General features: G+C 42.0%; 1 protein-coding gene and 1 pseudogene across 1 annotated transcript in view; one reads left to right on the top strand and one right to left on the bottom strand.

The window, feature by feature from the left end:
- The window catches only part of UBXN7 (UBX domain protein 7), a 61403-nt gene extending 60434 nt beyond the window's left edge, over window positions 1-969 (bottom strand). Inside the window, exon 1 of the mRNA XM_059065231.2 lies at window positions 822-969. Coding sequence (XP_058921214.1) covers window positions 822-894 — 73 coding nt within the window. The 5' untranslated portion in view covers window positions 895-969. The remainder of the gene's footprint in view (window positions 1-821) is intronic.
- Window positions 100-849, top strand: LOC131757596 (arf-GAP with GTPase, ANK repeat and PH domain-containing protein 2-like; annotated as a pseudogene).
- Window positions 970-13544: the final 12575 nt, after the last annotated feature.

Here is a 13544-nt window from a genome sequence, read left to right as displayed (position 1 = left end):
ATCCAGAAACTGATTTTGTCTCAAAGAAGTTTCTGCCGTCATTCCTATTTTATCAGCAGGAGGCCCTGGCGCCATCGTCTCAGTCTTTATTATTTTTTAATGGGGAGGTGGGAAACGCCACCGAGGATTCCTCCAGGCCTTTCCTATTAAGGTCTGGGGGGGGGGGTTCCCCCTCATTCTTCTCTTAAAACCTCAGTCTGGAGGGTACTCCTCAGCAACCCCCCCCCTTTCTGGCGGCCTATCTCCCGAGATCGGTAAAGGCGCTGCCGAACCCACCAGCCTCGCCGTTAAGGCGGGAGGGCCCGAACACGCCAGGGCCACAGCGATGGCTCCGAGGGGCCCAGAAAGGGGAAGGGCAGGCCAGGGACGAGGGGGAGAATGACCTGGTCAAGGAAAAAAGAAATAAGGAGGTGAGGGGATGCGCTGCACCCCAAGGCTGCACAGAGAAGAGGCGATGATGATGAAGGAGGAGGGCGGTGGCCCGGGTGCGGCCCCCCACCTCTCCCGCCCCCAGGTCCCCGGGCCGGCGGGGGAGAACGAGCTCGGCCCATTCCCCGGGTCTGGGCTGAAAGGGGGTGGGGAGGTTTCCCTTCACACTGCGAGAAGACCAAGAACGAGGGTATGGGGTGCGCGGGGGTGAGGGGGTGTCTCCCGCCTGCACCCGGAGACCCGACGCCGTCGTCGCCTCTTCCTCAGGAGGGAGGACGAGAGCTGTGGGTAAAGCCCGAGGGAGGAATGCATGAAGGTAAAGGGAAGCCCAGGGCAGACCGGCCTCCCACTCCAGACCCCACTCTCCACCTTCCGGTAACCGCGTCTCTTACCGGTGATGGCGGTGAACTGCTGAATTAACCCCTTCAGCGCCGAGGACGCCGCGGAGCCCCCGTGGGCAGCCATCTTACCGCCGCCGCCGCTGCCGCCGAACAACAACACAGACACACACGGAACGCCCTCCCCCACCTCGCCGCACGGTTTGCGCAGGCTCATTGACCGCCCCAAGCTCCGCCCCGCCCGCCCCGGCCCCCCAGCGGCGGCCTGCGCAGGCGCACTTCGAGATCGGTCCGGGAGCGCTTTCTGCTCTCCGGGTTGGCTGCTCGGTTGCTGTCCGCTACCGCATCCTTCATTGCAACCTCTGGTGCCTTCCTCTCCAAGCTCCAAGGCGTCTCAGAGACACGATATTGCTTCCTAAGTTTCCGAAGGGCTTGGTAGGTAGTAGTCGATTTGCGTTTCAGCTTCACAAGCTTTATTAACAGACCCAACTGCCGATGACAGTATATTTTTTGTTTTTGCAACTCCAGAGCCCTCTGCTAGGTTTCCTGCAACTCCTATCAAAATACAAATCCTACATTGTTGCACTAAAGCGACTTTCACACCTGCTCCCCAGCCTCTAAACTAATTGATTAGTGCGGCAGCCCATGCAACAGGAGTAAAATACCAGAACCCGTGGTCCAGTCCACTTTCCTTCAATAAATTTGCAACACATCTCCCCTCAAGCTCTCAGTTTCCTCACCTATAAAATGAGAAGGTGTCATTTATGTAAGAAAAAAAGTGTGTATATGTATAAACAGTATAGGAAAGAAATGTATAGAAAGGTTACTGGAAAGGTGTCCTCAAAACGATAATGGTTACCTCTAAGACAGGGGAGCAATGGAGGGCATGGTGAAAGCGGACTTTGAGGGGGTTTTTATCCTTTATTTTTAAAAAAATTTTTATTTATGGCTGTGTTGGGTCTTCATTTCTGTGCGAGGGCTTTCTCTAGTTGTGGCAAGTGGGGGCCACCCTTCATCGCGGTGCACGGGCCTCTCACTATCGCGGCCTCTCTTGTTGAGTAATTGTGGCTCACGGGCCTAGCTGCTCCGCGGCAGGCATGTGGGATCTTCCCAGACCAGGGCTCGAACCCATGTCCCCTGAATTGGCAGGCAGATTCTCAACCACTGTGCCACCAGGGAAGCCCCTACAGGGAAGCCCCTATCCTTTATTTTTAAACAGAGGTAACATTAGTATGTTAACTATATGATTTAAAGTACTTTAAAAAACAATTACAGGAGTACACTCAAATCTGGTGATCCCCCCACCTTGAACATAAAGAGACTCAGTTTAGGTTCTAGCCTCCCACCTCCCACCACATATTTTGCATCTACACAGAAAAATGGCCCAATAAAAGATGAGATGAGTCATCTGGAGAATTGACCCATCCTAAGTCTGTAAATGCGCTATTGGGATGAATTAAAAAATAACCAAGTTAAATCAAAGTAACCATAGGGTTATATGATTGGTATATAAGAAAGCAGACTCCTAACCAAGAGTATTGTCAGTTAAATGACAACCTCCTAGGTTGCTGCAGTTTTCTAGGTGGGTTGAGGAAGCCCAGGAACCAGTTGTAGATTTGGGAAGCTGTTTGGTTCACACTGACACACAGGTGCAAAAATGGAGATGAAAACCAGAGCAAGAAACAGTGTGACCTCTTCTTTCCTAAAGGCCTTAATCCTAAAGTCTGTGTCACTATACCTAACCAGGCAAAATGGGGTTCCAAATAAAATAGTCTCAAAAAAAAAAAAAAAAAAAAAAATGTCATGAAGAGATTAGTGGTAGGAGGGAATAAAACACAGACCTACTAGAGCATGGACTTGAGGATATGGGGAGGGGGAAGGGTAAGCTGTGACGATGTGAGAGAATGGCAGGGACATATACACACTACCAAATGTAAATTAGATAGCTAGTGGGAAGCTACAGCATAGCAGAGGGAGTTCACCTCTGTACTTAGTGACCACCTAGAGGGGTGGGATAGGGAGGGTGGGAGGGAGGGTGACAAAAGAGGGAAGAGTTATGGGAACATATGTATATGTATAACTGATTCACTTTGTTGTAAAGGAGAAACTAACCCACTATTGTAAAACAGTTATACTCAAATAAAGATGTTACAAAAAAAAAAAAAAAAAAAAAAAAAAAAAAAAAAATAAAATAGTCTCTCTACAAAAACTAGATACAGTTATTTCTGTACCTCCATTAAATGGAGAGACTAACAATGAGATCTGTAGGTTTATTTCCAAGGTCTTAGGGTTCAGATATAGTGACGTCATTTTTAGATTAATCTTTTGAAAAACTGGTAAAGATCGTGGTATCCACAACTCTAGAAAATATTTTGCAGAAATTAAAATGTAAGCTAAAAGAAAAGGAGGCAGGAAACTAATAACAAAACCTTGAAAATCAGTTTTGGATTGTTAAAGAATGTGAAAGAGGGACTTCCCTGGTGGTGCAGTGGTTAAGAATACACCTGCCGGTGCAGGGGACATGGGTTCAAGCCCTGGTCCAGGAGGATCCCACGTGCTGCAGAGCAACTGGGCCCATGAGCCACAACTACTGAGCCTGCACTCTAGAGCCCCCGAGCTACAACTACTGAGCCTGCATTGCCACAGCTGCTGAAGCCTGCGCGCCTAGAACCTGTGCTCCACAACAAAAGAAGCCACCGCAATGAGAAGCCCGTGCACCGTAATGAAGAGTAGCCTCCACTCTCCACAACTAGAGAAAACCTGTGGGCAGCAACGAAGACCCAACACAGCCAAAAATAAATAAATAAATTTATTAAAAAAGAAAAGAATATGAAAGACCTTTAGAATCACAAGAAAATGTATTTATATATATCCCCCAAATCATGGAAAATATGTTCTTTAAAAAACATGGATTATCCTCAGAAAATTGAACTGCAAAAGTATTATACATTGAATGATGGAAAATTAAAGTTTTAGATGACAAAGAGCAAATACCCAAAGCTAAACATCAGTTACTATTTGAATTCTTTCACCAAATTACACTAGGATTTTGTTTTTATTTTTAGGTCTGGTTTTAAGAGTCCCTGTCGCAAATCAATTTGTAACATGTTACTGTAATTGAAGGGAATGACAATAAATGAGCTAGAGGGGATATTCAAGATAATCTGGTTCAACACTTCTATTTTATCACTACTCTCCTGAGAGAGAGTTTGAAAGGGTTGCTCAAGGTCACACAATGGTGGGGTAGAGACTGGAATCCAAATCCCTTGAATCCTAAATGTACTATACTTTGATTGTAAACTAAAATGACAATATTTCTTTTATTTAAAAACCAGATAATTAGATTATGTAGCTTAAAAAATCCAACTATATGCTGTTGATACAAGATATACCTAAAACATAAGGATAAAGAAAAATTAAGGGAAAAGTAAAAAAGACATGCAGAAGTACTATTAAGGAAATGAAAGGTGGAGTAGCTATATTCATTTCAGACAAAATAGGCTTTAAAGCAAAATGTATCATTAGAGATAAAGGGGGGGGGGTGTCACTATATAATGACAAAAAGAACAAATCACCAGGAAGATAAAACAATTCTAAATCCATATGCATCTAGTAACATGATCTCAAGTGTGTATAAAGAAAAATTAATTTTTAAAGAAGAAATGACAAACATATAATTATACAACTCCCATCTCTCAGGCAAAAGTAGTAGAGATACAGAAAATACTAATTCTATTCAAGCACCTGTGGAACAAAATAAAAATTGACCACAAATCAATTCTCAACAAATGCCAAAGAATCATGATGGTATAGAATATGTTCTCTAAATACTGATCAGTTAAAAATTAGAAGTTAGTTTTAAAAGAATAACTTTTAAAAAACTCACATACTTGGAAATTAAAAACAAACTTCTAAATAAGTCATGGACCAAAGACAAAATAAAAGTGGTGTATCATTCAGGGTTCCAACAGATAACAGATGGTCACTCAATTTTTAAAAAATTTTAAAGATGTGGGCAGGATATATGGGAATCAAGGGACAATGGAGGATCTGGGACTAGAAACAGTGGAACAGTCACAACCTCTAGGTCCAAGGGGACAGGAGGTAGAGGAGTTACTGGAATACCAAAAGAGAATCTTATTTGCAGAACAGGCCATCTTTTAAGAAGCAGTGACCTGTCAAGGGATGTAACCAGCAATCTCACAGAGAAGAGACCAGGGAAATAAATACCCTGACCTCGTTTTCCTTCTCCTCTACCATCCCTTGCCAGGAATTCCCACTAGCAGAACCCAGCTGGAAGACAGAGGAGGACACAGCAGCCTGTGGGGCAGAGAGCAGGGTGGAAAGGGGAGGAAGTGAGTGGGTCTGGAGGGGCAAAGGGAAGTTGATAGAAAGAAATGGAAAGTGAGAAATATTTAAAACTGAATTGTCATGGAAATACATATTAGAATTTGTGGAATGCAGTGCCTAAAGGAAAAGTTTATAACCTTAACTGGTTATATTAGAGAAGGCTAGAAAATGAACAGCTCAGTAACTATCAAGAAGTTAATAAATAAACAGCAGAGTTAACCTAGGGAAATTTGAAGGGGAAAATGCAGAAATCAATAAAATAGAAAACAATACAAAAGCTGGTTCTCTGAAATAACAAGTAAAATTTAAATCCTTTTACAAATTAGATTAAGAAAAAAAGGAACATAGCAGATACAGCAGTGATTTTTAAACTAAGAGAATATTATGAACATTTGCCAATAAATTAGGAAACAGATAAATGGCAGTTTCCTGGAAAAAAAAACCAGGCCCAGATGACTTTACAGGTGACTTCTACCAAGAATAAAGAAGGGCTTCCCTTCCCTGGTGGCGCAATGGTTGAGAGTCCGCCTGCTGATGCAGAGGACACGGGTTCACGCCCCGGTCTAGGAAGATCCCACATGCCGCGGAGCGGATAGGCCCGTGAGCCATGGCCGCTGAGCCTGCGTGTCTGTAGCCTGTGCTCTGCAACAGGAGAGGCCCCAACAGTGAGAGGCCCACGTACTGCAAAAAAAAAAAAAAGAAAAAAGAAAAAGAAAGAAAGAAGAAGGAAAGAAACAGATGATCCCAAACTTATGCAAATTATTCCAGAAAAAGAAACAAAAGGGACAAATAGCTCTTTCTGAAAACAAAGCAGTAGATGAAAGCTCAGCCTCACTTATGGTTAACTGAGATAAAAATGTTATACTGAACCAAAATTTAGAAATCCAATAACACACACACATATGTACATACATGTACACATTTATTTTTTAATCGGATTTATTCAGGAATGCAGGTATAATTTTACAGTAGAAAGACCTTTCAATGCAATCACGATAGTAGAACAAATTAAATATGAGAAACCATTTGATCCATGTGATCAGATACAGAAAAACATTGATATAAATCAATATCCTTTCACAAAACAAAACTAAAAAAAAATCCTTAATGCTCTAGGTAGAGAAAAAAAACTTGCTTAACCTAATAAAATATATTTACTAAAAACAGAGTAAACAGCTTTATAGTTAATAATAAAACATATAAAGTCAAAAACAAGATAAGTATGCACTCTATCACTATTTCTATTCAGTGATATACTAGAAGTCCTAGCCTTAGCAGTAAGATAAAAAAGAATACATTAAAAATTTTTAAAGAAGAAAAAAATTGTTATTATATACTCTATGACTATTTACATAGAAAAATCTAAGCAAACTGACAGACAAATTTTTGAACCATAAAGGAGTTCAGGGACATTTCTGGATATAAAACTAAAATGCATATTTTAAAACTGTATTCCTAAAGATGAGCAGCAAATAGTTTGGAACTGTAATTTTTAAAATATGCCATTCACAGGACTTGCCTGGTGGCGCAGTGGTTAAGAATCCACCTGCCAATGCAAGGGACATGGGTTAGAACCCTGGTCCAGGAAGATCCTACATGCCATGGAGCAACTAAACCCGTGCTTCACAACTACTGAGCCTGCTCTCTAGAGCCCGCGTGCCACAACTACTGAAGCCCGCACCCTAGCACCCATGCTCCCCAATGAGAGAAGCCACCGCAATGAGAAGCATGAGCACCACAACGAAGAGCAGCCCCCGCTCGCCGCAACTAGAGAAAGCCCGCGCGCAGGCACGAAGACCCAACACAGCCAAAAGTAAATAAATAAATAAATAATCTTTAAAAATCCCATTCACAATAGCAACTAAAAATATAAAATACGTTAAGTATAGATCAAGAAAAATTCACAAGGTCTTATAAAGAAAATAATAAACTTTATAGGCATTAAATGAAGAAGTCTACTATATTCATGTATAGGAAGACCCAATGTTATAAAGATGCCAATTTTCTATATGTTAATCAATAAATTCAATGTAATTCCAATCAAAATCCCACAGGATTTCTCCAGTATTTTAATAAGGTCATTTTAAAATTCAAAAACAAAGGATCAACAATAGTCAAGACACTTTTAAAGTAGAAGAACAAGGTGAAAGTTTTGCCTATGAGATATCAAGAATTATTATAAAGGTACAGTAGCTAAGACTGTGTGGTACTGGTGGGGAATAGACAGAGTACAGAATAGAGAGTCCAGACACAGACACAAACATATATGGACACTGTGACAGAAGCAACATTACAGATCAGGGAGGGAAAGATGGACTAAACAATCAATGAGGGCTTCCCTGGTGGCGCACTGGTTGAGAATCCGCCTGCCGATGCAGGGGGCACGGCTTCGTGCCCCCGTCCGGGAAGATCCCACATGCCGCGGAGTGGCTGGGCCCGTGAGCCATGGCCACTGAGCCTGTGCGTCCGGAGCCTGTGCTCCGCAACGGGAGAGGCCACAACAGTGAGAGGCCTGCGTACCACACACACACACAAAAAAACTACAACAAAACAAACAAACCAAAAAAACAATCAATGACCCTGGGACCAAATAAAATTAGATCCTAACCCTATATCAGATACAAAAATAAATTATAGATTTATTCAAGATCTAAGTAAGAAGAACAAAACTTTGCAATTTTCATAATAGCATATGTACAGGGGCTTCTCTTAATGACTTTAAGTCAAACTGCTTTGCTCAACTCAAGGAGGGGATGCCATGCACTTAGTGCTCCAGGGGGTGCCATTCACATAGGCCAGAAGGTGATTGGAAACTCCTGAAGCTGTGGATCAGGAGGTCCTGATCAAGGAAGGGAAAAAATTTCTTAAAGAAAACAAAATCACAAACCATAAAGGCAAAAAAGTGATGAATTTGACTACATTAAAACTAGAAATGTCTGTAATGTAACGGATGAGATTTGATCCCAAACAAAAGGAGCTGACAAGAAGGTTGAGGAGTGGTGTATACTGCAACTATAAAAAGAAAATCCAAAGGATAAAAATTTCTAGTTAGTTTTTTCATCTTTCAGGTGGGCTGAGTGTTACTGTCACCAAAAAAGGTATATTACGTTGTGGGACACGCATTAAGTCTTATGTATTCTATGAGGAAACCCCTACTCAGCTGGCTTAAATAATAAAAGTTAGGGCAGTGTCTATGCCCAGTACCACAGGGCTCCAGGTCTGCTTCTCTCTTGACTTTCCCTCATCTGCCTGAGCTTTTTCTTAAGCTGTTAGCAGGAAAGCTGCAGCAGTTCCAAGCATCACATCCGGATACAATAACATCCAGAGGAAGAAGAGCCAACTTATCTCTTCTGCCTTTTTTTTTTCTTTTTTTAATTGAGAAAGGAAACATTTCCTAGAAGTCCCTCGAGAGACTTTCCTTCAAAATTCATAGGTCTGAATTGAGTCACAATTCTGTTCCTGAAGCTGTCCCTGCCAAGGGACATGAGATAAACATAACTGGTTTAGTAAAGCATATGGCTTTGTGGAGGAAGGTAGACACCTCCCTAAAGTCTGGTGCTTTTAGGAAGAAGGAGGGGAACGGATGTTAATTAGGCAATTGTCAGAATCTGCTCCATTCATAAAGCTTCACTCTGAGCATGATGAAATATTCCTCTACTTCCTTTGTTCTGATTTTACCTTTACCTAGAATCCTTCTGAGTGATACTTAAACTTTCCAGGTTCCTTCATACCAGGAGAGTGGTGTAGGAATATGTTGGTCATTGGAAATTCTGTCTCTCAATATGAGATTTAAAAGCTGCTATTTTGGTTTAGGGTTAGAGTTTTCTGTTCCTATGTTTTTTGCTATTTCCAGAATGTTATGTAAATAGAATATACAGGGTGGAGCCTTTTGAGTCTGGCTTCTTGCACTTAGCATAATGCATTTAAAATTCATCCATGTTCTTGCCTGTATCAGTATTTCATTCCTTTTTATTGCTGAATATAATTCAATTGTAAGCATGTACCACAATCATTTTTGCACTCATCAGTTGAAGGGCATTTGGGTTGTTTCCAGCTAGGGACCATTATGAATAAAACTGCTATCAACTCAGGTACAAGTTTTTGTGTGAACTTAAGTTTTCACTTCTCTTGGGAAGATACCTGGGGGTAGAATTGCTGGATTGTATAGTAAATGTTTGACTTTATAAGAAGCTGATAAACAGTCCAGGGATTTTTAAATTTCATTTTGGGGAAGATGTCTGGCAATCATCACCTCAACCGAGAGATCAAAGTTAATTAATATTACTAAGAATGGGGCAGCCTGATATTTTATATTCCTAATGTGATATGTTAGGAAATACACAGCATCACCTATGACACATTCTTGGCAAAATTGTTAAGCAAACTTCCAGGCCTAATTTCCAGACTAGAAGGAAGATCAAGAAATAAGTTAAAGGACTCTATAAGGAAGCACTTAGGCAAATCCGGAATATGGGCATTCACAAGACAACCATACTGGTTTCTTCAAAATATCATGTCATGGGGGGGCGGGCAGGCAGGTAGTGGAAGAGAGAGAAGGCAAAGGGATTGTTCTAGATGAAAAGGGAGTGAAAAGGAAACCATCAAGATCAATGCCTTCATTGGATCCTAGTTATAAAAAAACAAAAAACAAAAAGAAAACAGTTATAAAAACCTTTCTTTTGGACTTCCCTGGTGGTCCAATGGTTAAATCTCTGCACTTCCACTGTAGGGGGCTTGGGTTCCATCCCTGGTCGGGGAAGATCCCACATGCCACGCAGCTCAGCCAAAAAGTAAAATAAAATAAAATAAGTTTAAGGCATCTTTGGGAAATAAAAGTAGAGATTTTTTTAAAAAAGAAAACTTTCTTTTGCAAACTGAAAATTTTAATATGGACTCAATATGAGATCACATTAGGCAATTATTAATTTTCTTAGATGAGATAAAATTGTAGTTATGAAAAAGTGTTTTTATTTCTCAGAGATGCATTCTAACATATTTAGGGGTAAAATATGATGTCTGCAATTTACTTTTAAACGGTTCAGCAAATTTAAAAACTATAACAGAGCTATGATAAAATGTTAACAATTGTTGAATCTAGGTAGTAGTATACAGGTGTTCTTTCAAATTTTCTGTATGTTTAAAACATATGAAATACCTGAAAAAATCTAATTATTGTATTTTTTATTTCTATAAGCTCTATTTATATTTCAAATCTGGGTAGGTTTTTTTTTTTTTTTTTCTCTTGGCCACGCTGTGCAGCTTGTGGGATTCCCAACTCTCCAAACAGGGATGGAACTCAGGGCCCTGATGATGAAAGCGCCGAGTTCCAACCAGTGGACCACCAGGGAATTCCCAGTTAGGTATTTTTTTAAAAAAGCATTTCTTGTTCCTTGCAGGTGCTTTAAGCTAGTATTTTATTTCTCTAAACCTGATAATCATAGTTATTTTTTAATCCTTGTCTCATAATTCCAATATCTGAAGACTGCACGTCTGTTCATTCTGTCTGTTATTTATCCTGTTTCTCATCCACCGTGACTGGATTTCTCTGTGTATGCTTAGATTTTTTTTTTTTTTTTACTGTGAGGTGCTTATTTTTTGCAAAATGACTTATGGGAATTCTTTGAAGTTTAAGATGAAATCACATTTCTCTAAAGAAGATTTACCTTTGTTCCTGCCAACCATTTAGAGGCACTACTGTAAAAAATTAATAAATAGAAACCTCAATTAAATAAGAATCTTGAGACCAGAAGGGGGAGCTCTCTCTCACTGTGTCCATAGCAGAGCCCAACAGGAAGAGGAAAGATTTATTTCCTAGCGATGACTCAGCCAATGAAAAGCCATGGACTCCTTGTTTACTCTAGCCCTCCCAACTTCCTTTCCCTCTCTATAAAAGCTTTTCCTTCCCTTGCTGTGTGGGAACATGGCTCACCATGTTCGTAAGCCCCCAATTGCAGTTCTCTGGTGATCCTGAATAAACCCATCTTTGCTGGAGAAATACCTGGCAGTCTATTTGCTTTACATCAACACTACCATGCCAGGAACAATTTATAACTCATTTTTTAAAAAAAATAAATTTATTTATTTTATTTATTTATTTTTGGCTGCATTGGGTCTTCTTTGCTGCGTGTGGGCTTTCTCTAGTTGCGGTGAACGGGGGCTACTCTTCATTGCATTCATTGCAGCACGCAGGCTTCTCACTGCAGTGGCTTCTCTTGTTGCGGAGCATGGGCTCTAGGTGCACGGGCTTCAGTAGTTGTGGCACATGGGCTTAACAGTTGTGGCTTGCAGGCTCTAGAGCACAGGCTCATTAGTTGTGGCGCACGGGCTGAGCTGCTCCATGGCATATGGGATCTTCCCGGACCAGGGCTCGAACCTGTGTCCCCTGCATTGGCAGGCGGATTCTCAACCACTGCGCCACCAAGGAAGCCCCAGGAACAATTTAAACTAAGCTCATGAGGCTTTCTGAACCATGCAGATGATATGAATTGGGGCTGCTAATCAACATGTGAGAGCAGGCCTGGGGCTATGGCTTCTCAGAGACAGTTCCCACCCCCCCATTACCCATCACTCAGGCAAACTTCCATGCAGCCCCATGGTGACAGGGGGTGGAAGGGTTATTTACTTCTGGTTCTCCCTCATCAGAGGGGTCCTAGTGTTATGGGAGTGTTTTATATTGTACTCCTGGGCTAAATTGGGTCACCTTCAGATTTGTGTGTTGGAAGTCTAACACCAAGCACCCTAAGGTGCTTCTAAAATGTGACTGCATTTGGAGATAGGGACTTTAAAGAGATGTAAAACTAAGTCCTTAGAGTGGCTGTAATACAATCTGCCTGGTGTCTTTATTAAGAGGAAATGTGGACACAAAAGAAGACACCAGGGCTTCCCTGGTGGCGCAGTGGTTGAGAGTCCGCCTGCCGATGCAGGGGACACGAGTTCGTGCCCCGGTCCGGGAAGATCCCACATGCTGCAGGGCGGCTGGGCCCGTGAGCCATGGCCGCTGAGCCTGCGCGTCTGGAGCCTGTGCTCCGCAACGGGAGAGGCCACAGCAGTGAGAGGCCCGCGTACCGAAAAAAAAAAAAAAGACACCAGGGATGCACGTACACAGAGGAAAGACCATGTGAAGACACAGAGAAAAGGTGGCCAACTATAAGCCAAGGAGAGAAGCCTCAGAATTAAACCAAACCTATGGGCACCTTGATCTTAGACTTCTAGCCTCCAGAACTGTGGGGGAAAATAAATTTCTGTTGTTTAAGCTACCCAGTCTGTGGCATTTTGTTATGGAAGGCCGAGCAAACTAATACCACTTCCCACGTTGCATGACCCTGACCTTTGACTTCTTTACTCTAGACCCCAAGTGGCTGTGAAAATTGCAGCTCATGTTTGCCAGATCTGGCATATGCCCTCAAAGAGAGGAGACTTCAGTGCTCCCTTTTCCTTTCTGAGATTCCACATTCTCTTTGGCTTTGGCCCAGTAATTCCTTACTATCTTGTCATCTCTTTGATGGTTTTAAGAAGTTTTGTTTGTTTTAAAATAGTATCCAGCATTTTTAGTCATTTTCTCTGGGACAGTCTGTCCAAACACCTCCCTCCACAGACCAGGTTTGATGGAGCTGCAGCTCCATTGTGGGGAGGAGTTAATGTACTAAAAATGTCAACAGTCCCAATAATGGAAGGCTTCAAGAAGGAAAGGGGGAAAGAGAGGGAGGCAAGTGAACAAAGAGGGTGGGGAGAGGGTGGGAGAGAAGGAGAGAGAGATGAAAGAAAAGCAAGAAATAATAGATCAGATGTCAAAAGAGGGAAGGAGATGAAAAAGAGGGAAAAGTGAAGGACAACCTCAAGTCTTCAAGTTTGGGAGGAGAAAGAATGGTGATTTCTATCAAGAAGTGTAGAATAGAAGTGAATTTTCTGAGAATGACCATGAGTACTGTTTAGAGTGGTAGTAAGACTACAAAGGGTAAGATAGGCATAACATTTTCAGTCAAATGACAGTTACCACATGGTAAGTATAAATCTTTTTATTTGGCTGCGTTGGGTCTTCACTGCTGCGCGTGGGCTTTCTCTAGTTGCAGTGAGCCGGGGCTATGCTTTGTTGCCATGCGTGGGCTTCTCATTGTGGTGGCTTCTCTTGTTGTGGAGCATGGGCTCTAGGCGCGCAGGCTTCAGTAGTTGTGGCACACGGGCTCAGTAGTTGTGGCTCACAGGTTCAGTAGCTGTGGCTCACAGGCTTAGTTGCTCCACGGCATGTGGGATCTTCCTGGACCAGGGCTCGAACCCACGTCGTCCCCTGCATTGGCAGGCGGATTTTTAACCACTGCACCAGCAGGGAATTCCCTACCAGTTGGTAAGTATAAATCTTAGTGTACAAACTCATGTAACAAGAAATGCAATTTTATTTTTTCCATAACTCAGTTTAACTTTTATTATTTC

Source organism: Kogia breviceps, chromosome 5, assembly GCF_026419965.1.
Source record: "Kogia breviceps isolate mKogBre1 chromosome 5, mKogBre1 haplotype 1, whole genome shotgun sequence".
Classification (NCBI taxonomy): Eukaryota; Metazoa; Chordata; class Mammalia; order Artiodactyla; family Physeteridae; genus Kogia; species Kogia breviceps.
The sequence above is the reverse complement of the archived record's forward strand: the minus strand, read 5'-3'. Positions and strand labels throughout refer to the sequence as shown.